The sequence below is a fragment of the Aquarana catesbeiana genome, linkage group LG03 (genome assembly GCF_042186555.1).
Source record: "Aquarana catesbeiana isolate 2022-GZ linkage group LG03, ASM4218655v1, whole genome shotgun sequence".
NCBI lineage: Eukaryota > Metazoa > Chordata > Amphibia > Anura > Ranidae > Aquarana > Aquarana catesbeiana.
In genome coordinates this window covers 664,687,500-664,710,889 of record NC_133326.1, presented here as the reverse complement: position 1 = coordinate 664,710,889, position 23,390 = coordinate 664,687,500, and the positions used below count along the sequence as shown (strand labels likewise).

The 23,390-nt window shown below is 41.3% G+C and overlaps 1 protein-coding gene across 2 annotated transcripts in view; it reads right to left on the bottom strand.

Moving 5' to 3' along the window:
• The window catches only part of LOC141133436 (A.superbus venom factor 1-like), a 224,820-nt gene that overhangs the window by 82,071 nt on the left and 119,359 nt on the right, over positions 1-23,390 (bottom strand). For both annotated transcript variants that reach the window (XM_073622823.1, XM_073622824.1), the window contains exons 24-28: positions 22,384-22,459; positions 17,347-17,506; positions 8,394-8,495; positions 3,402-3,546; positions 95-258 (exon numbers count right to left, since the gene is read on the bottom strand). In XM_073622823.1, the coding sequence (XP_073478924.1) occupies positions 95-258; positions 3,402-3,546; positions 8,394-8,495; positions 17,347-17,506; positions 22,384-22,459 (647 nt within the window). The remainder of the gene's footprint in view (positions 1-94; positions 259-3,401; positions 3,547-8,393; positions 8,496-17,346; positions 17,507-22,383; positions 22,460-23,390) is intronic.

The following is a 23,390-nucleotide window of genomic DNA, read 5'->3' as shown; positions in this document are numbered from 1 at the left end:
TATCCTACACCAGCATGCTTTATGCCTGAATGTTCTTCTCTCCCCCCTCATTTTCTTGGTGGTCCAGTACAGAGGTGAATAGAAATATACTCACTTGGGTGGTGTCTCCAGTGGTGCCTCCATAAAAATTTTGCTCTATAAGCCACTGAACAATGCGATCAATCGAATTCCATTGCTCCATTTTTATTAGTGCGAGAAGGGCATAAGAAGTTGCCTCAATGGATACAAAGCGGGAGTTTGGGTCATTCCAATAGTTACCTGTAACCAGTCACAAAAGAAAATAAAAACATAATGGTTGATGCAATATTGATCTACTGTTCCCATTAAATATAGCAATAATGTCAAGTGCACATGCTTTCTAAAGTTGCGTACACACAATCGGATTTTCCGATGGGAAATGTGTGATGTCAGGCTGTACGCTCCGTTTGTACGCTCCATTGGACAATTGTTGTCGGATTTTCCACGGGCAAATGTTGGATGGCAGACTTTAAAATTTTCCGCGGACAAATGTCTGTTGTCGGACACAAGTCTGTTGGACAAAAGTCCAAAGTACAAACACGCATGCTCGGAAGCAAGAACGAGCATGAATCGGGCGGTCTTGTAAACTAGCATTCGTAATGGAGAATTAACATTCGTGACGTGGCAAATTCTGAAATCTCTAAATGCAGCGCACAATTCTCTTTATCTTTAATGGGATAATAATGAAGCTGCTTTGCTGGTGATATCGATGGAGTTATTGCAAAGTAATTTCAAAGGCTTTTTTTTCTAGTGATATCAAGAATAATATTATTATGTTGATCTTTTTTTTTTTTTTTTTTTTTTTGGGCAAGTTACCACAACACCATTATCCCGTAGTTTTTAAGCTCAAAGATATAACTATGTTGGTGTCCCTTGTCAATTTTACATTGTATTTTTTTAAATGTAACTGCCTACTCCCAAACTGTCATTTGAAGTAAAACACATAGCCAAGTATTATTCATCACAATTTTTTTTTATTGTGCATTAAAAAAAGAAAACAAATAAAATTAGACACGCTATCTGCCAATAGAACTTAACCAAAAAGTGCATTCTATGCATCCAAAAATATAGAAAATATACCATCAAATCATTATTCAACCAAAAAATAAAATAAAATCCTTATGCATGTGTCCTGCTTCCTAATATAGGGGGTCAACAATGCCAAGAGTTGGTGAAAGCAGGGGTCCGTCATCCGGAGATAATTCCGAAAATCATCCGGATTATTCTCCTGGAGCTCCCGCAGCAAAGGCATATGACATAATTGGTCACAATTAATAAAGCAACCAATTTTTGGTCCAAGAAATCCTCCTCCTCCTGTTTCTGGACAGGACTTGGGTCAAAGCAATAACTCCAAGGCCAAAAATAAATAACACGTCATCTCCTCCGATTCCGCAACATATCTGGTTGATGAACGGCCATTCAGGAACAAACTGAAAAGCACGAAATGAAAAGAGCGAAATGAAAAGCGCAAAATGAAAAGCACGAATCAACACTCACCAAACTTCTACTAACATGAAATTAGCAGAAGGAGCCCAAAGGGTGGTGCTAAAGAGCTAAAAAACCACATAGTATGTCACTATGTTCGTGTTTGTTGGTCAACAATTCCTTGCCGTTTGTATGTAAGACAAAATCCAGGCACACACCTTCGGACAAAAGTCTGAGGTTTTGTTTGCGGAAAATCTGATCGTGTGTACGAGGCTTAACACTGAACGGTAGGCATGTGCTGTACATAAATCATGTCTTTGTGGCAGCTGCCACTGAAGTGCTTGAATCATTTTTTTTCGATTAGGCAAGCAGCAACGTTCAGAATGCGGCAACCTATGATACCCAATAAGGGGTTCATTTTTCACTGAGTTGACTTTTGCACAATGAACCATTATCAGCAGTTATTTGTTTTATGACATCATCATTGTACTATTTCAATAATGAGCCTAAAATCAATGGAATCTGATAAAAAAAAATTACAGTTACAGTATAATACAATGTTTTTTACAAGCTGTATCAAAAAGCATAGCTAAAACTGAATTGAATTTAAAGCTGAACTGAAGATGGGGAAAAAAATATAAAAATGCTAGCTATTCTGCCTACTTTTATCTAACTTTTCTGTTTTATGAAATGCTTAAGGGCCACCCCATAGCTGACATACTGCTACAGGGAGGCCCCCCCCCCGCCTATATATTTGGGATCCTGCACTTCCGCCGAGGAGGCACGCGTGACGGCGGTGGCCCGCTTCTGCTGTGATTCTTTACAGCAGAAGCCAATCTGTGGGTGCCAGGCATTGGATGTCAGCTGGCACCCGCCGATCGTCAGGCAAAAGACACAGAACAGAGATCTGGAATGGATTTTTGGATCTGAATAAAATCCATCACTTTCCTGAATAAAAGCAGCACACGTAGTACAGTAAAACACAGGCTAGGCCCACAGTTAACCCTTTGATCACCCTTTGAATGTTTAACCCCTTCCCAGCCAGTGCCAATTGTACAGTGACAGTGCATCTTTTTAGCACTGATCACTGTATTAGTGTCACTGGTTCCCACAAAGTGTCAAAAGTGTCAGTGTCTGACTGTCCGCTGCAATCCCGCTAAGTCGCTGATCGCGGCCATTAAAAAAAATAAATAAATAAAAATTCCAGTATATACAGTATATCGTAGTTTGTAGATGCTATAATGTTTGTGCAAACCAATCAATATACGCTTATTGGGATTTATTTACCAAAAACATATAGCAGAAGCCTAAATTTATGAAAAAATTAGATTTTTTACATTTTTTTTATTAGATGTGTTTTATAGCAGAAAATAAAAACTATTGTTTTTATTTTTTTTCAAAATTGTCATTTTTTTTTTTTGTTTGTTTATATCGCAAACAATCTAAAATCAAAAGAAAGTTCTATTTGTGGGAAAAAGATATTATTTTTTTGGGGTACAGCATCGCACGACCGCGAAATTGTCAGTTAAAGTAACGCAGTGCTGTATCACAAAAAACGGCCTGGTCATGAAGGGGGGTAAATCTTACGGTGGTCAATTGGTTAAACTGAATGAGGTTGTTATTGTTCTGTAATATGTTGTCAACTAGTGGCAGTTTTGGCCCATTACAGCCACTCTCCCCTCCTGTTTAGTGCTAGTATAGCTAGCTAGATCCTCCCCACTTCTTCCACGTTCCATCAGTTAGTGTTACTTATTTGCAAGGATGGGTGTTAGGAAAGTCACTGGCTTGTGGATGGTGCCAAGTCAGCAAGAGACCATACTGACCAGACAGACTGGGTCTAAGGAGGCATTTCAATGCAAAAAGTGCCATTTAAAAACAGAACAATTGTAATATTGATGATTCAGAACACCTGGACTCTTCATGTTTCCATTTACTTGTGGAATAGCAGCAGCACATACCTGTAGATGCAGCCATCAATGTGTTGGTGTCCTGAAGTCCTCCAGCTAAGGCCAGAGCATAGGATGTAATAGCAACAGAATATGGATTTTTCAGAGAAGGATAGGCTATTCTCAAAAATGCCACAGAATTTTCAATTGAACTAAACTGGGGAAAGCAAGAATACAGACAGTGTGAGAAACATTCCGATGCTTGATAGGTCCGTTCATGTAATATTTTAAAGTGACAAAAAAAGACATTTTTATCCAACCACCTAATTTTTGGGCTAAAATCCCCCTATAGGTAAAATGCATTTGCGAAGGTGAAATTTATAGCGATCTAAAGTAGTTTGGGGTGTTCATTATGTTTTTTAATGGCATTACAATTGCCATAGAGTAACTTTTTGGGGTGTTTTTCACTTTTCCATGTGTTACTTGATATTTTTTACTTATTAACCACTTAAGGGCCGAGCTTCTTTCTGAGATTTGTTGTTTACAAGTTTAAAAACTATTTTTTTTTTTGCTAGAAAATTACTTAGAGCCCCAAAACATTATACATTTTTTTTCTAACACCCTAGAGAATAAAATGGCGGTTGTTGCAATACTTTTTGTCACACCGTATTTGCGCAGGGGTCTTACAAGCCACTTTTTTTGGAAAAATTGCACTTTTCTGAATGAAAAAATAAGGCAACAGTAAAGTTAGCCCAATTTTGTTTTATATTGTGAAAGATAATGTTACGCCCAGTAAACTGATACCCAACATGTCATGCTTCAAAATTGTGGAATGGCGACAAACTTTTACCCTTAAAAATCTCCGTAGGCGATGTTTAAGAAATTCTACAGGTTGCACGTTTTGAGTTACAGAAGAGGTCTAGGGCAAGAATTATTGCTCTCGCTCTACCGATCACGGTGATACCTTACATGTGTGGTTTGAACACCGCTTTCATATGCGGGCGCTACTCACATATGCGTTCGCTTTTGCTTAATATTTATTTTACCTTTTATTTTTGCACTGTTCTTTTGAAAAAAAAGCACGACAGGACCTCTTAAATATGAGATCTGGGGTCAAAAAGGCCTCAGATCTCATATTTACACTAAAATGCAATAAAAAAAAATATAATTTAAAAAAAAATAGAAAAAAAATGGCCCTTTAAGAGCTATGGGCGGAAGTGACGTTTTGACGTTGCTTCCGTCCTGCAATAGTATGGAGACGGGTGGGGGCCATCTTCCCCTCACTCGTCTCCATGCCAAGGAAGGAGCAACATCCGATCACCTCCGCTGCTGCCGACGGAGGGCAATGGAGTTTGGCGGGAGGGGCCCTCTCCTGCACAAACCACTTTTATCTGAAAGCGGACCGCCGGCCGAAGAAGAGGATACCGGGGTTATGGCAGCTAGCTGCTGCCATAACAACGATATTCATCTTCAAGGTTAGGACATATATCGACGTGCTGCGGTCCCTAAGTGGTTAATATATGTAAATATTAAATGTTACCGAGTATTAGTAACCTGGCCAGTCACCTCCTGGCTCACCTTAGTTGCCACGCATTCTTTTGAGTCTCCTAAATTTCCACTCAACAGCGTTTGACGTTTCAGAACGCCTTCTTCACTGCGCCTGTCGTTCCTTTGCTATTCTTCTTCACCTTTTTCTCATCTATGTTTACATACTCCATCTCTCTTCTTCTGTTCCCACCTTTCTGACTCTTCTTAAACATACACACTCCACATCAGCCGGCGGCACAGAGATTCAAATCTATGGCTCAAGACGACACGTTTTTCTTTTACACACATCACAAGCTTCCGCAGCTCGGCCTCCCCCTCGAGGCACCTGCCTGAAGCACCCAGTCTCTACTCATACCACTCATTCGTACGTTCGCACACACTCGCTGCTCATATGATTCTCCGGTCTGCAGGTTCTGACACGAGTCGGCACGTTCCGTTCTCATTTACCAACATACGATCACGATGCACGACTAGCATAGTCCATGGTTCCTCCCCACACTCACACCAGTTTCTCTACTTCTTTTTGTTTTCTGTCCCCCTCACAGGGTTTGAGGCAGAACGCCATTGCAACTCGTCCACCAGTGGCACGGTTACGGCCATTCATCATCTACGAGTGGCACACGTTCACAGCCACTCATTCACATATCTGTCTTTTCCCTCTCAGGTCAGTTGGGTTCAGCTTTACCCGTCCACGTCACAGGCCAACAGCGTAGATCTTGCTTCTGCCCCTCTGACACCCCCTCCCCGTGGATTCTGAGCACGGCAGCACTCAAGTCTCTGAGGGGTTGAAGGCTTCGCTTCCTACGACTACCATCAGTCATTTGCAGACCTGAAGGATCTGGTATGGATTTTGAGGGGAGCCCCCACGCCATTTTTTATTAAATTTCGGTGTGGGGTTCCCCTTAATATCCATACCAGACCTGAAGGGCCTGGTATGGAATTTAGGGGGACCTCCACGCATTTTTAAAAAAATTTTGGTTCAGGGTTCCCCTGTGGGGAAATTCCATGCCGTTTTTATCAATGAACTTTTATGTGTATTGCCGGTCCGACAATTCATTATAGCCGGCACTAGCTCTAGCACTTTTAAATGACTTTTTTTTCCCAACAATTCATTATAGCCTGCACTAGCTCTAGTACTTTTACATGACTTTTTTTCCAGACAATTCATTATAGCCAGCACTAGCTCTAGCACTTTTAAATGACTTTTTTTCCTGTGAAATGTCATTTTGCTCTCGGACTGTTATAAACACGGGAAACATGCGCCCCTTTACAGGCACACTATAGACACTCCCCAGGTAGGAAATTTAAAGGAATATTACACTTTTATTGTTTCCCTTTAAGCATTATTAAAATCACTGCTCCCGAAAAAATGGCTGTTTTTAAAATTTTTTTTGCATTGATACAAGTCCCCTGGGGCAGGACCCGGGTCCCCAAACACTTTTTATGACAATACCATGCATATAAGCCTTTAAAATTAGCACTTTTGATTTCTCCCATAGACTTTTAAAGGGTGTTCCACGGCTTTCGAATTTGCAGCGAACACCCCAAATTGTTCACTGTTCGGCGAACGGGCGAACAACCAATGTTCGAGTCTAACTCATGTTCGACCCGAACATAAAGCCCATCCCTAGTTGTGAGTGCTGTTCCCCTAGAGGTCCTGGTAGAAGTGTACAGAAACTAGAGGAGCAGCTGGAGCAGTCCTGTCTCCGGTGCGACATGCAGGGTGTTGTGCACTGGATGCATAGAGCCTAATAGGCAAGTCAAGCCCTCTGAGTGATTTACTAATGACTCTGGGAATGAGCGAGAGAGGCTCCAAGCCAGTGGTTCTCAACTCCTGTCCTCTTGACCCACTAACAGGCCAGATTTTAAGTATTACCTTGGGGAGATACAGACTAGAATACTGCAATCACTGAGCAGCGAATGATATCACCTGTGATTATTTCAGTTATTCTGCAAACCTGGCCTGTTAGTGGGTCCTGAGGACAGGAGTTGAGAACCACTGATCTAAGGGAAGATGGCTTAACAGTGATGTGCGATATGTGGCTTTCACATATTGATTGCTATGGTATGTCCACTACAATATATGTGATTGGCGAATTATGCCAGGTCACCCCAAATAGTATATCTGTGTGATGTGATTTGTCACTGCCATTTTTGATGACCAACAGTAAAGTGCTGAAACTATAACTTTGGCGTGGACATACCTTTCTTGTGAATATAAAAGCTAACAGCCAGAGATGTTGTGGAAAGACCTCTGGCAAGGAGATAGGCACGATATGGCAAAGGCTATCAACTACCTGCAGGTGGGTCCTGTCCTATCCAAGAAGAAGCGGGGTGGGAACTTGGAAATTTGGTGCTAATAGCCTGCCAATCACAGGCACCCTTACAGACAGGGGACACTCATATTTTAGTGTTAGGACCACAGATATCAGGGTGCCGTGACGAGGCTCTGTGGCTTACGCATGCGTTTGCAAATGCGTGCGGACTAAACCCCTGTTTTTAATGCATACTGTTAGACAGGTTAATTTGGTTGTCTGCGAGCTGGTGGTAAGTAGGCTTGGAATTTTTTTCCTGGGCATTCCCCAGGCCTTGTTTATAAACCCTTACAGACATACATGCCAACACGAGAAACAATGGCATGCAGCGAGGAGAGCAGATACTTGACCCAACTGATGGGTAGAATACCTGCAGTGGCTGGAGAACAGTTAAGTGGTGACGTTTCAAGACATGGGGCACCGGAAAGGTAATTAGAGTGCCTTTTCTTTTACATGTTAAAGCGGAGGTCCGGCGACCAATAATTTTTTTTTTTTAAGTCATTGAGACACTTTCCCAATCACAAAGTAAAACTCACAGTTTGGGTGTAATATTTCAGCCTCTGTCTGTTTTCGTACGTAAGAAAAAGTTATAAAATGTGATGATAGCCGTTTCCATCTTGTGGGCATGTGAAGCCCCCAAGCATTGATTTCCTGGATGCGGTGAATGTTGAGCTCCCAGCATTCACCGCTCGTTCCCGCATATGCTCAGTGTTTACGGCGAGCAACGCCGTAAAATTCCGGGTTGCCATCACAACGGGCGGCGTCGTCGGAAGTTCCCGCCTTGTTGTGATGCCAACCAAACCTATACAAACAAAAAAGACACGCCCTCATCACGTGACCGGCGTCACTTGGTTCCAAGATCGCTCGAGATTTCGCAGGGCGGGGTTCCGCACTGAATCTTGGGAAGCCTGACACTAAGCTCCCAGGAAAAAAGTGCGGTGCCGGTGAAAGGCAATAAACACGCCTACTCCCGCGGGAGTGAGATACAGGAAGTGCCAGAATAAACTACAATACAAAGGTAATTACAGTGCTAAAAAATGTTTCTTGGGTCATTTGAACAACTATGCAATTAACTGAAGGGGATAAGATTAAGTTAAGAATTTGTGTGAACCTCCACTTTAAGGAAATGCAAGAATATGAAGAGAGAGAGAGTTGTATGAGGTAAAAGTGTGGTGAAAAGGAATCTTGTCTGGTCACCTACAGAAACAAAATTATTACATATCTTCCGGCTTTCCAGAATGGCCACAAGAACAAAAGCTGTCAGTGTAGTCTTCAGTTCATTGCTAGTTCTTTTGTTTCCACCCTAGACAAAAGAGAAAATATAAGCAAGACACACGAAAGCCAAATATACATCAGTTCCATCATATGTTAGAGTTCAAAATATCTTAGAAAAGCAAGAAAATTTGTACATTTAATGATTTAACTTTTCCCTTACTTCTGCTGTCCCCTGAGAACTGTAGTAGAATCCTACACTTAGTAAGTCAGTCAACAGTAAGTGGTTTCAAAAATGCTTGGGACAAACATAGATCAAAAAACACGATGGACCACTTGGTCTTTTTTCTGCTGTCACTTTTGTAGGTTTATATGTTTTTGTTTAAATGAACTTGCTCGCAATGGGGGTCATTTACTAAAGACCTATAGACTGTTCACTTGGCAATGGAAGTTGCCCTTTGCAAGGCCATTATCTTCAGAGCTTGGTGACTGAGGTGAAACTTTGATGACGCACATGATTCAATCACGTGCAAGCAAAAATCCAGGGTTTTTTTTCATTGCATGTCATTGAGTATGCTTATAGTGTAAAGAGGTACCCCGCGCTGCCTAAACTAGTGGTAGCAGCTAACACAACAAACAGATATTTTTGTTTAAAATCACAAAGGTGTATACGTGTAGCGCTCAAGTGTTTGGGTTGATGAACACAACCCAACCATTAACATAAAAAAGTGAATCACAAAATCTTGGTAAATAAAATTAGGTAAATCTGCAAACCATAATAACTGAAAAAATGTACAAAAATTATAAAAAAAACACATGTGATATGTACCATATAAGTGACTAAAAAACTAGATACAAAAAAGTTTGTGCAAAAACGTAAATAAATAAATAAATAAGTCTGTGAAGTTCTTTAAAATCCACAGTGTGTAATGGGTGATTAAAGGTCCACAGTGTATAGTGAATAGATTGGAGGTCCTAATCACTGCATAGGCATCCAATATAGTGGAGGTAGAGGTAGATGTAAGCTTACCGGATGGTTTGAACTCAGAAGATCATACGTTCTGTGAGTCAAACAGGCTTACATTGTCAGCCGACAACCAGGATGGAGTCTTAGGAATCCTCTGTGGTTGGAACCCAGAACATCCCGGAACCTCATGAGAAATCGGTCTCCATGCAAGGTGGTTGTACGTCAGAAGATGTGGATAATGGTCAATTGGATAGGGAAAATGGAAAAAGATGGCCACATAGCATAATTCTGTATGAACTATTAAAATTTATTAAAAGTAAAACACTTACATTTGGAAAGGGATTTCAAATGCTTGTATAAAATAATGGCGGCAGTGGATTACTCCCAAAGCATTTCGTCTCATTAGACTTCATCTGGGGTCTAATGAGACGAAAGTCTAATTTTATTTACCAAGATTTTGTGATTCATTTTTTTATGTTAATGTTTGGGTTGTGTTAATCAACCCAAACACTTGAGAGCTACACGTATACACCATTGAGTATGCTTTGCAGAGACTACTTGCCTTTAGTAAACCAACCAAAAATGAGTCACTAAAATTTTACATTAGATCAAAATGACTTTGTTTGGGCTTCCTACTCTGCTCACTTTTGGATTTGAGCAAAGGAATTGGGTTCAGTTTTGTTTTCTGCTGGGTTTTCCCTTTTTTTGCAATGTTCCTAGAAAATTGTTCCTAAGGACATTCTTTCTTGCCATCATTAAGTCAATTGATTTCATTTGAAAGCCCTTAAAATTTCATCCAGAAATTTCATCCAGACCTGCTATTTCAATGGATGTATTGAACAGGTTGCAATATGTATGCGTTTTCCGAAACAAAAAACAAATTCACAGTACCGCATACACACGAACGCACATTCCGACAACAAAATCCATGGATTTTTTTCCGACGGATGTTGGCTCAAACTTGTCTTGCATACACGCGGTCACACAAATTTTGTCGGGAATTTCGAAAGTCAAGAACGCGGTGACGTACAACACGTACGACGAGCCAAGAAAAATGACGTTCAATAGCCAGTACGGCTCTTCTGCTTGATTCCGAGCATGCGTGGAACTTTGTGCGTCGGAATTGTGTACACACGATCGGAATTTCCGACAACAAAATCCAGATCTCAAATCTTGTGTGACGGAAATTCCGATGGAGCCTACATAGGGTCGGAATTTCCGACAACAAGCTCCCATTGAACATTTTCTGTCGGAAAATCCGACCGTGCGTACGGGGCATTAGAATTGAATTTGTTCGACAAAATTTTCCATCTTACATAGTTACATAGTTACATAGTAGGTGAGGTTGAAAAAAGACACAAGTCCATCAAGTCCAACCTATGTGTGTGATTATGTGTCAGTATTTCATTACATATCCCTGTATGTTGCGTTCATTCAGGTGATTATCTAATAGTTTCTTAAAGCTATCAATGCTCCCCGCTGAGACCACCGCCTGTGGAAGGGAATTCCACATCCTTGCCGCTCTTACAGTAAAGAACCCTCTACGTAGTTTAAGGTTAAACCTCTTTTCTTCTAATTGCAATGAGTGGCCACGAGTCTTATTAAACTCTCTTCTGCGAAAAAGTTTTATCCCTATTGTGGGGTCACCAGTACAGTATTTGTAAATTGAAATCATATCCCCTCTCAAGCGTCTCTTCTCCAGAGAGAATAAGTTCAGTGCTCGCAACCTTTCCTCATAACTAAGATCCTCCAGACCCTTTATTAGCTTTGTTGCCCTTCTTTGTACTCGCTCCATTTCCAGTACATCCCTCCTGAGGACTGGTGCCCAGAACTGGACAGCATACTCCAGGTGCGGCCGGACCAGAGTCTTGTAGAGTGGGAGAATTATCGTTTTATCTCTGGAGTTGATCCCCCTTTTAATGCATGCCAATATTCTGTTTGCTTTATTAGCAGCAGCTTGGCATTGCATGCCATTGCTGAGCCTATCATCTACTAGGACCCCCAGGTCCTTTTCCATCCTAGATTCCCCCAGAGGTTCTCCCCCCAGTGTATAGATTGCATTCATATTTTTGCCACCCAAATGCATTATTTTACATTTTTCTACATTGCCATGTAGTAGCCCACCCCATTAATTTGTTCAGGTCTTTTTGCAAGATTTCCACATCCTGCGGAGAAGTTGTTGCCCTGCTTAGCTTAGTATCGTCTGCAAATACAGAGATTGAACTGTTTATCCCATCCTCCAGGTCGTTTATGAACAAATTAAATAGGATTGGTCCCAGCACAGAACCCTGGGGAACCCCACTACCCACCCCTGACCATTCTGAGTACTCCCCATTTACCACCACCCTCTGAACACGCCCTTGTAGCCAGTTTTCAATCCATGTACTCACTCTATGGTCCATGCCAACGGACCTTATTTTGTACAGTAAACATTTATGGGGAACTGTGTCAAATGCTTTTGCAAAATCCAGATACACCACGTCTACGGGCCTTCCTTTATCTAGATGGCAACTCACCTCCTCATAGAAGGTTAATAGATTGGTTTGGCAAGAACGATTCTTCATGAATCAATGCTGATTACTGCTAATGATATCATTCTTATTACTAAAATCTTGTATATAGTCCCTTATCATCCCCTCCAAGAGTTTACATACTATTGATGTTAGGCTAACTGGTCTGTAATTCCCAGGGATGTTTTTTGGGCCCTTTTTAAATATTGGTGCTACATTGGCTTTTCTCCAATCAGCTGGTACCATTCCAGTCAATAGACTGTCTGTAAAAATTAGGAACAACGGTCTGGCAATCACCTGACTGAGTTCCCTAAGTACCCTCGGATGCAAGCCATCTGGTCCCGGTGATTTATTAATGTTAAGTTTCTCAAGTCTAATTTTAATTCCATCCTCTGTTAACCATGTAGGTGCTTCCTGTGTTGTGTCATGAGGATAAACACTGCAGTTTTGGTTACTGAAGCCCCCCGATTCACTCGTGAATACTGAGGAGAAGAATAAATTCAATACCTTTGCCATCTCCCCATCCTTTGTAACCAGATGTCCTTCCTCATTCTTTATGGGGCCAATATGGTCTGTCCTCCCTTTTTTACTGTTTACATACTTAAAGAATTTCTTGGGATTTTTTTTTGCTCTCCTCCGCTATGTGTCTTTCATGTTCTATCTTAGCCGTCCTAATTGCACCCTTACATTTCTTATTGCATTCTTTATAAAGTCTGAATGCTGAGGATGATCCCTCAACCTTGTATTTTTTGAAGGCCTTCTCCTTTGCTTTTATACGCATTTTTACATTGGAGTTAAGCCATCCAGGATTTTTGTTCGCTCTTTTAAATTTATTACCCAATGGGATACATTGGCTAATGCCCTTATTTAATATGCTCTTAAAGCAAACCCATTTCCCTCCGTATTCTTTGTTCCTAATATTTTATCCCAATTTATGCCTTTCAGCAAGGTTTGTAGTTTAGGGAAGTTGGCTCTTTTGAAATTCAGTGTCTTTGTGTTCCCTTCGTGTTTCCTATTTGTGTGATTTATACTGAAACTAATTGACCTGTGATCGCTGTTACCTAAATTGCCCCGTATTTCCACATCTGTGATCAGGTCTGTATTGTTGGTAATCAGTAGATCCAGTAATGTTTTATTTCTAGTTGGTGCGTCTACCATACCCATAAAATTGTCCTGCAATTTCTTTGAAATTTTCTCTTTGCTTCAGTCTGAAATTAATGCTGATGTTACTCCACTAACCATTAGAAACTCAAACAAATGCTCCAAAAACAATAATTTGACTGGTTTATGGCCTAAGGAATAAGTGTTAAAACTTTATTTATAAATATACCAATTCCAACAACTACAGTCTTTAGAGAATCCTGTAATATAAAAAGTATGGCCATGGTGCAACCAGGATAAAAGAGCATTATAACGTTTAATGTACTGCAGATCTAACTTGCTTAAAGCGTAGTTCCACTCAAAAGTGGAACTTTCGCTTCTCCGTCTCCTCCACCCCTTCGATGCCACATTTGGCACCTTTTAGGGGGGAGGGGGGAACCGGTACCTGTTTTTGTTCCCTACTTCCAGGGATGGCGCCGACTCTCGGAAGTTCAGCCCCCCTCCTCCTTCCTCCGCCGCAGGGTCAATTAGAAAGCGCAGCGCGCTTCGCGCACGCACAGCAAGGAACCGGCTGTGAAGGCTTACTAAGATCGGCTGGGGTGCCCTGGACAAGTAAGTGTCCATATATTAAAAGACAGCAGCTACAGTATTTGAAGCTGCTGACTTTTAATTTTTCCCCGGGGGGGGGGGGGGGCTGGACCTCCTCTTTAAGTAGACACAATTACTTAAAGAATATGTAATCCCAACATTTCATATTCCTGATATGTGCCTGCTGTAACATGTACATGTATAAAAAATTATCCTTTTCTCTATGTATTGCTTCCTTTGTGTGAAATCCCTGGTGTCCCTGCCAGTCACTCTGCTTTACTCCTAAAAACCAACCACACTAGGCATGAAAGCACAGTGTGGTCCGTTTTCTAGCTGTGTTGGGAACTGAGCCTGCTCTCCTCTAAGGCTGGATTCACACCTATGCATTTTTAGTGCTTTTTGCATTTTGTACAATTTCACTACAGAACGTGACGCATAGGAAACCATGTTAAATGGAATGTAGTGCAAATCTGCAAAATGCAAAAAGCACTAAAAATGCATAGGTGTGAATCCAGTCTAATGATCAAACCTGTCCTGACAGGTCCCCCCAGCACAGCCATTCACTGGGAAGACCAGTGTGCTGCTGTTTCTCCTCCCCTAGCTTTTATGAGAGCAGAGGGAAATAAAGGGGAAAAACAGTATTTGTAATGTTTTTCATATATATATATATATATATATATATATATATATATATATATATATATATATATATATATATATACAGTGGGTACAGAAAGTATTCAGACCCCCTTAAATTTTTCACTCTTTGTTATATTGCAGCCATTTGCTAAAATCATTTAAGTTATTTTTTTTTCCTCATTAATGTACACACAGCACCCCATATTGACAGAAAAACACAGAATTGTTGAATTTTTGCAGATTTATTAAAAAAGAAAAACTGAATATCACATGGTCCTAAGTATTCAGACCCTTTGCTGTGACACTCATATATTTAACTGTCCATTTCTTCTGATCATCCTTGAGATGGTTCTACACCTTCATTTGAGTCCAGCAGTGTTTGATTATACTGATTGGACTTGATTAGGAAAGCCACACACCTGTCTATATAAGACCTTACAGCTCACAGTGCATGTCAGAGCAAATGAGAATCATGAGGTCAAAGGAACTTCCTGAAGAGCTCAGAGACAGAATTGTGGCAAGGCACAGATCTGGCCAAGGTTACAAAAAAATTTCTGCTGCACTTAAGGTTCCTAAGAGCACAGTGGCCTCCATAATCCTTAAATGGAAGGCCTTTGGGAAGTACAGAGATATCCTGGACGAAAACCTTCTCCAGAGTGCTCAGGACCTCAGACTGGGCCAAAGGTTTACCTTCCAACAAGACAATGACCCTAAGCACACAGCTAAAATAACGAAGGAGTGGCTTCACAACAACTCTGTGACTGTTCTTGAATGGCCCAGCCAGAGCCCTGACTTAAACCCAATTGAGCATTTCTGGAGAGACCTAAAAATGGCTGTCCACCAACGTTTCCCATCCAACCTGACAGAACTGGAGAGGATCTGCAAGGAGGAATGGCAGAGGATCCCCAAATCCAGGTGTGAAAAACTTGTTGCATCTTTCCCAAAAAGACTCATGGCTGTATTAGATCAAAAGGGTGCTTCTACTAAATACTGAGCAAAGGGTCTGAATACTTAGGACCATGTGATATTTCAGTTTTTCTTTTTTAATAAATCTGCAAAAATGTCAACAATTCTGTGTTTTTCTGTCAATATGGGGTGCTGTGTGTACATTAATGAGGAAAAAAACTTAAATGATTTTAGCAAATGGCTGCAATATAACTAAGAGTGAAAAATTTAAGGGGGTCTGAATACTTTCCGTCCCCACTATATATATATATATATATATATATATATATATATATATATATACATACATATATACACACACATACATGTTTTGCCTTTAATTTCTATTTTAAACTAAATGGGTGGTTTTACAAGGTGAGTGTTTACATACACTTTAAATCTCATAAAAGCTTTAACATGTTAATACAACTCCAAAAATGTTTTCAATATTTTTAAACCTACAGCTTTCATTTAAATAATACCTGGCAAATCCTGCTATGAAGGTCATTTTCCGGCACTTCCTGTTATAGGGTGACTACTGGCTTCAAATTGTGGTTCTGCTTTGTCAGCTTTGTCAACCCCTGTTGGAAACTAGTATCAACCATGCTGACATGCATTGTGCAGGCGTGGCCCACAATTGTCATTACCAGAGCAATGTGGTATAGTTGACACTGGGGCAAAGGTAGACAGGAAGTGCATGAAAGAGGATGAGTATCCCTGAGAGCAACAAATGAGGAAAAATAAAGAGATACAGTATGTATAGTGACTATTCCAGAATTCCATCCTTCCTTTCATCCATCCGCCCATTATCTACCCATCCTTCCATCCATTAACCGCTTGCCGACCGTCTCACGCCGATATACGTCGGCAGAAGGGCACGTACAGGCAGATTAACGTACATGTACGTTGGCCTTTAAGAAGCCCGCCACAACCTCCGTGAGTGTGATCACGGGTCCCGCGGATTCGATCTCCGCGGGGATACCCGCGATCGTCTCACGGAGAGGAAGAACGGGGAAATGCTAATGTAAACAAGCATTTCCCCGTTCTGCCTAGTGTCACTGACACTGATCACGACTCCCTGTAATCGGGAGCGATGATCAGTGTCGTGTCACACATAGCCATGCCCCCCCACAGTTAGAATCCCTCCTTAGGACACACTTAACCCCTTCACTGCCCCCTAGTGGTTAACCCCTTCACTGCCAGTGTCATTTACACAGGAATCAATGCATTTGTATAGCACTGTTTGCTGTATAAATGACAATTGTCCCAAAAATGTGTCAAAAATGTTCGATGTGTCCGCCATAATGTCGCAGTCCCAATGAAAATCGCAGATCACCGCCATTACTACCCTGTTTCCCCGAAAATAAGACCTAGCGTGATTGTCAGTGATGGCTGCAATATAAGCCCTACCCCCCAAATAAGCCCTACCCTGTTTCCCCAAAAATAAGCCCTACCCTGAAAATAAGACCTACAAGGACTTTAACTAGGGCCTATTTGGGGGTAGGGCTTATATTGCAGCCATCACCGACAATCACATTAGGTCTTATGTTCGGGGGAAACAGGGTAGTAAAAAAAAATTAAAAATAAAAATGCCATAAAACTATCCCCTTTTTTGTAGACGCGATAACTTTTGCGCAAACCAATCAATAAACGCTTATTGCGATTTTTTTACCAAAAATATGCAGAAGAATACGTATCGGCCTAAACTGAGGAAAAAAAATGTTTTTTTATATATTTTTTGGGGATATTTATTATAGCAAGAAGTAAAAAATATTGCATTTTTTTCAAAATTGTTGCTGTTTTTTTGTTTATAGCGCAAAAAATAAAAACCGCAGAGGTGATCAAATACCACCAAAAGAAAGCTCTATTTGTGGGAAAAAAGGACGTCAATTTTGTTTGGAAGCCACGTCGCAGGACCCCGCAATTGTCAGTTAAAATGACGCAGTGCCGAATCGCAAAAAAACGCTCTGGTCTTTTGCCAGCCAAATTGTCCGGGGCTTAAGTGGTTAATTCGCTCATTACCCACTGATCCTTCCTTCCATCCATTGACTGCCCATCTAATGATCTGTCCACCCATCCATCCATATCTCCGTCCATTAATCAATCCATCCATCTGTCAGTTCGTCCATCCATCCAATGTTCTTTCATTTTACTCTATATGTCATGTTGAATGAGGTGATTTCAGTTCCTACCATCATTTCCTGATTGGAGACTGGAGTGGATTCTTCAAACAGTCCATCAGGTTTCTGTCTAAGTAACAGCAGCCACTTAACAGAATTACAGATTACAAGGTTGTCATCTCGAAAAAGGTTATCGGCCAATGAAAATATCTTGACAATATAAGCAGTAAGCCTGTGAGAAATATGTAACAATCAGTTCTGATAACCAGAAAAGGTGTGTAGAAGATGGATAAATAGATGATTTTTTTCCTGTTTCCCAATTCTGTTGGAGGCTTACTTTACTGGGAGTTTGCTGAAGATGACTAATCATCTGAGGATCTAGTCTGGTATCACGGGGTGAAAGTGTCTTGAAGGTATTGAAAGGTGGCAACCAATTATCCAAGGACATTAGTGAGTACAGACTGGTGTGGGATATCCTGAAGACTGTGTGCTGCTACCATCCCTCTTATGCTAGATAGAGATGGGCCCCCCTGTTTGGTTCACATCAGAGCTACCGAAAAAGAAAAAAGTTTGGCCCCATGCTGCAAACTCTATTAAAGTATTTGAGACTCGAACATGAAAAATATCAAAGGTCCACACTTTGAAGGCTTATATGCAAGTTATTGGCTATAAAAAAGGGTATGGGGACCCGGGTACTGCCCTGGGGGGCAAAAAGTTTTTAACCACTTAAAGAGCAGCCGCCACAGTTGTACTGTGGCAGGTTGGCTCTCCTGGGTGAATCGCCACCATTGGACGTCGGCTGCTTTAAAACTAGGGGGCCACCAACGATGGCTCCTGAGAGAGACATAACGGGGATCTCTCAATGTAAACAGACAGATCCCCGTTCTGTCAGGCGAGGATAGACAGATCTGCTGTTCTTAGTGATTAGGAACAGCAATCTGTCTTCTCCTCCAGTCACTACACTGTCCCCACAGTTAGAAACACCTACCTAGGGAACACTTAACCCCTTGATCGCCCTCTAGTGTTAACCCCTTTCCTGCCAGTGACATTTATATAGTAATCAGTGACTATTTTTAGCTCTGCTCCCTGTATAAATGTCAATGGTCCCAAAAGAGTGTCAAAAGTGTCCGATCTGTCCGCCGCAATGTAGAAGTCCCGCTAAAAATCGCAGATCACCGCCATTACTAGTAAAGAAAATAATTAATAATAAAAGTGCCATAAATCTATCCCCTATTTTGTAGGCGCTATAACGTTTGTGCAAAACAATCAATATACGCTTATTGCAATTTTTTACCAAAAATATGTAGAAGAATACATATCGGCCTAAAGTAATGAAGACATTTTTTTTTACATATTTTTTTGGGATATTTATTATAGCAACAAGTAAAAAAATATTGTTTTTTTTTTGTCGGTCTTTTTTTGTTTATAGCGCAAAAAGAAAAAAGAACCCAGCAGAGGTGATCAAATACCACCAAAAGAAAGCTCTATTTGTGGGGAAAAAAAGGACATACATTTTCTTTGGGTACAGCGTTGCACGACCGCGCAATTGTCAGTTAAAGCGACGCAGTGCTATATCGCAAAAAATGGCCTGGTAATTAAGGGGGCAAATCCAAGCTTTTACAGGAGCAGTGATTTTAATGATGCTTAAAGTGATACAATAACAAAGAAAAATTCATTTAAATATAGTGCCTGGGGGGGTCCTCTTAGTTTGCCTGTAAAGTGGAGCATTTGTGCAGTCTATAGAACCTGCTGCAGCAAAACTGACATTTCTAAAGAAAAAAATCTGAATCCTACCAGACCACATGCCCTCAACATGGCGGGGGGGATGCTTTGGGGCAGCTCTGCCCCAAAGCACATTCTCACTATGTTAATGAGGACAAGGGCCTATTCCCGACAACCCTTTGTGGTGGTTGTGGGGGTCTGCAGGCGGGAGGCTTATCTGAATCTGGAATGCTGGATCGGTGAAATCACAAGGGCCAGTGCCACCAGGTGACGTCATCAGATGGTCCCGCCCCTTACCTACATAAGAACTGTCACCCAGCGGAGCAGGCATTCGGCGGCCAGCCTTCCTGATGTGGAGCATTTTGTTTTCTTTTTAAGGTCCAGCGGTGCGGCGGGCATCGTGATTGATGATGGATCTACATCAGGGGACATTTCTTTTTAATATTTTATTTTTTCAATAAGGGAATTGTCAAAAACTGTGCTTTTTTTTCTTATTGACACTTTTTTTGGTGAATGAGTAGGGGTACAATGTACCCCATACTCATTCACATAGGAGGGGGCCAGTTTCAGGGGGCCCTCTTGTCAAAGAGGGCTTCCAGATTCCAAAAAGCCTGCTGCCAACAAGGTGCTTTGGGGTGGGGGGGCAGAGCCCCCTGTCCCAAAGTATCCCCCATGTTGAGGGCATTTGGCCTGGTATATTTCAAGGGGGCGCTCACTCGCCCCAACTTTTCTGGCCTGCCAGGCTGCATGCTTGGAAACAAAAAGGGGGGGTCTCCGGCGCTCCGCAGCATGTGATGTCTAAGGTAAATAGTACAATGGTAGCTATAATAGCACATTAACATAAGGCAGGTAAATTCTAGAATGAGGAGGCAGCCATCCTCAGAGGGTGTCCATTACTTCTGTTGATAATCAATGTTGAAAAAAGGAGGGGTGTGGAGCGCGGAAGAGTGGTCAGCGTGGAGCTTTCCATGCACTGGATGCAGTGGTTCAGCCTGTTTACAGACTCCACACCCAGACGCCTGAAGGAATGAAATCCGAGCTGGAAACAAGATAACAGCACATTCCAGGACACTTCCCATCTCAAAGAAACACCTCCACCCTGCGAACCAGTAAGTGTAATTGTTACACTAACATTCATTTTTGCATAAACAAGCTACCACAGTTGGCGTCTCCACACCCCTCCTTTTTTCAGGCTGCATGCTCGGATAAGGGTCTGGTATGGGTTTTGGGGGGGACCCAAAGGGCCTGGTATGAATGGGGGGGCCCCACATTGTTTTTTTCACTTTTTTCTATTGCCGGAAATTTTTCTTTTTATTCAGCTGTCGGCGGGGAAGCCCAATGACAGCTGATGATTCATCTGTTTTTAAGGACATGGCGGACAGTTTCCTGGCCTCGCTCCTTAACAACCAGCTATTCACTGTGCCCTGATTGGACAAAGCTTTGCCCAATCAGGGCTTAGAATGCACTGTGCAGCACACAATTCATTGTGGGGCACTCTGTGGGTGAACATCCTGCCAAGCACCCCACAAATTTGGGTGTTCGCCGAACGGGGGAACAGGTAATGTTCAGCCAAACTTTTGCTTGGCCGGAACCGTTCCCCCAACACTAATGCTAGAGTCAGCATGTTTAAAGAGGACATTGTGTCTGGCGCCTTGAAGAGCTCAGCTCAATAATCTCTCCAGGTCCATCATTTTACATGTGCAAGGACTTGGCTTACAGTTCTAAAGGAGAAAGTTTAGTGTCCTCAAATCGCTACTAAAAGTTACCGGAGTGTCCTACAATTACCCACTACCTATCCAAGTTCAAGTTTTCATTAAAGCATCCAAAAAAGTATACCCCTAGACTGATTAATGGGCCTGAAGAGTGATCAGAATTGTTTACCTGGCTGAGGGCAATTATCTAGATAGATAGATACAGGGCTTTTTTTTCAGGGGGAACTTGGTGGAACTCAGTTCCACCACCTCTGGCTCAGACCCTTGGGGGGGGCTGCTCACCACAATCACTTGTAAACACAGAAGTCCGGTTTCTGTGTTTACAAGTGACAGCTCTGCACTCTGTGTGTAACCCCCCTGAACTCTGCACTCTGTATGTGATGCAATCCTGGAATTTATTGCCCCTTTAAGACCATCGTACTGAAATTTGACTGACCACACCCACTATTTGATGTAATTTGGAGGGTGTGTGTGGGGGGAGGGGTTTTGGGGGGTCGTGGTTGAGTTCCAGCACCTATTGTTTGAGAAAAAAAGCAATAGATAGATAGATAGATAGATAGATAGATAGATAGATAGATAGATAGATAGATAGATAGATAGATAGATAGATAGATAGATAGATAGATACATAGATAGATACATAGATAGATAAATAGATGGCCAGACAGACAGATAGACAGACAAATAGACAGATAGATAGTCAATTATTAACCCAAGGCCTTACAGCCTGACATTTCTGCTTTGAGAGGCAGGGTCAGATTTATCTCACCGCAAATTCTGTTGCTAATGCCCCTAACAAGGCTAAACGTGCCAACAGGGAGAGAATACGAGTAAACAACAGCACATAAACCCATCCCTGAAAAGTCAGCCTAAACTACCATAAGAGTCCTAAGTCAGATTTTTGGAAATGCCTGTTCCTGACTGGTTCTCTTTACGCCACAAAAGATAAATATTAGCCTGGAGATACTTACATTTACTGCTGTGTGATTGCATGGTGCGTTATGTTACCCAACACCTGGACATTTTCCCCTTATATTTAATAGTAGGATTAGACTTAGCTTTAGCCAAGATCATGTAATTGATCGTCATGGGATTCTGGAGCAGCAGTTCCAAAAGGTCTTGATTTCAAAACTTCTGCTACCTTTAAAGTATTTAAGAAGTCAATGTGGGTAGGAAACTAGGGCAGAATTTCTTTTTTACTTCAACTCCGTTTTAAATGAATAAAACACTTATCTTTTTTTTTTCATATTTTAACAAAGGAAACGCTCTGAGGTGCATCTTAAACAAGCTGACACCAGTTAGATGTCTCTTTGATTTTACCTATCTGATCAGAAAAAAATTAGCAATAATTATGTTGTGTGCTAATAGTTATAGGAACATTTTGCGGATTTAACATCCAAGGAAAATCTAACTTTTGGGTGGTTTGTTTAACAATCTTGGTGACTGTAATATAAATGATAATACAAACACCATGGTAATTTACAAGGATATAGGTCAATAGGATTTGCTTCTGAAGTACAATATGTGGTCATGATGCTCCTTGATTCTACCTATCCTTATAAACTAATATAGATCATGGTGCATTATCCCATGCTGTACTAAGGAGAAAAAACACAATGTAAAAGTACCAACATGCCTACACAATAATAGTTCAAGAGGTGAGTAAATAACATACCATGTGCTTGCGGGAGAGGTAATCGTTTGTCCATAGGAGTAGTCTGGTTTGCGGAATGTTAGCTGATTAATTATACCTTTAAAGAGGAAAGCAAAACCCATGGTACAGCGACATTTACAGTTTACAGTTCATTAACAATCCATCACTACTCCTAAAGCAACCCTCACTGCTATAGGAATAGTGATGGATTGTGAAGCTGATGCATGGTAGCACATTAACAGAATTCTAGGATCAGCCCATTTAAAAGAGCCATTTTAATTTTAGGCGCTGTCTATTGTTGGGTCACCATCAGGTTGAAGTCATGACAGAATAGAAGTACAGTACTATTCAAGGATACTAGTTTGCTTTCAATTTTTTACTAAGATTCATTCAGCTCATATAGCAATTCAGAAACATTGCTTTTTTTTATTCTACTTCACATCTTCATACTATAGTCATGGTCCTTAAGTCTCTTGTCAACTTCTTAAGCCATGTGGATTACATGTCCTCTCACCAAGGATACAGATCAGTTCTTCACATCTTCAGATTACAGTAATGCCATTTATGTCTCTCCTTTACTTGCTTTCTTGAGCCATGTGGTCATGCGTAGGGCATATTAGGATGGGACCCAAGCAATTTTCTTAGGCTGACAATATGTTAGCTGACCTAATTTTTAAGTCAACAGGCAGAGGTCCTAGTGACCCGAAGGGTAAACTCTTAATCGCCAGGAAAATTTTACATTTTAATAGCAATCTTTATGTTTAAAAGGAATGCATTAAAATGATCAATTTCCAATTGGCAATGCAGTTTGGCTAATTTTCAGCATAGCTCAGGCAGATTTCTGAATACCGCAATAACCAAATGGTCATCCTTATTTAAAAAGACACTGTCAACTTGCCCATGTAAGGTAAAGTGCAAAGCACCCACCATCCTATACTCACCAGCGTTCCTTTACTACTTTACTACTAGCAAGTGACCCCAGATGACGTCTAATCAGACGAAACGCATCGGATCGAGTTCTGCCAACA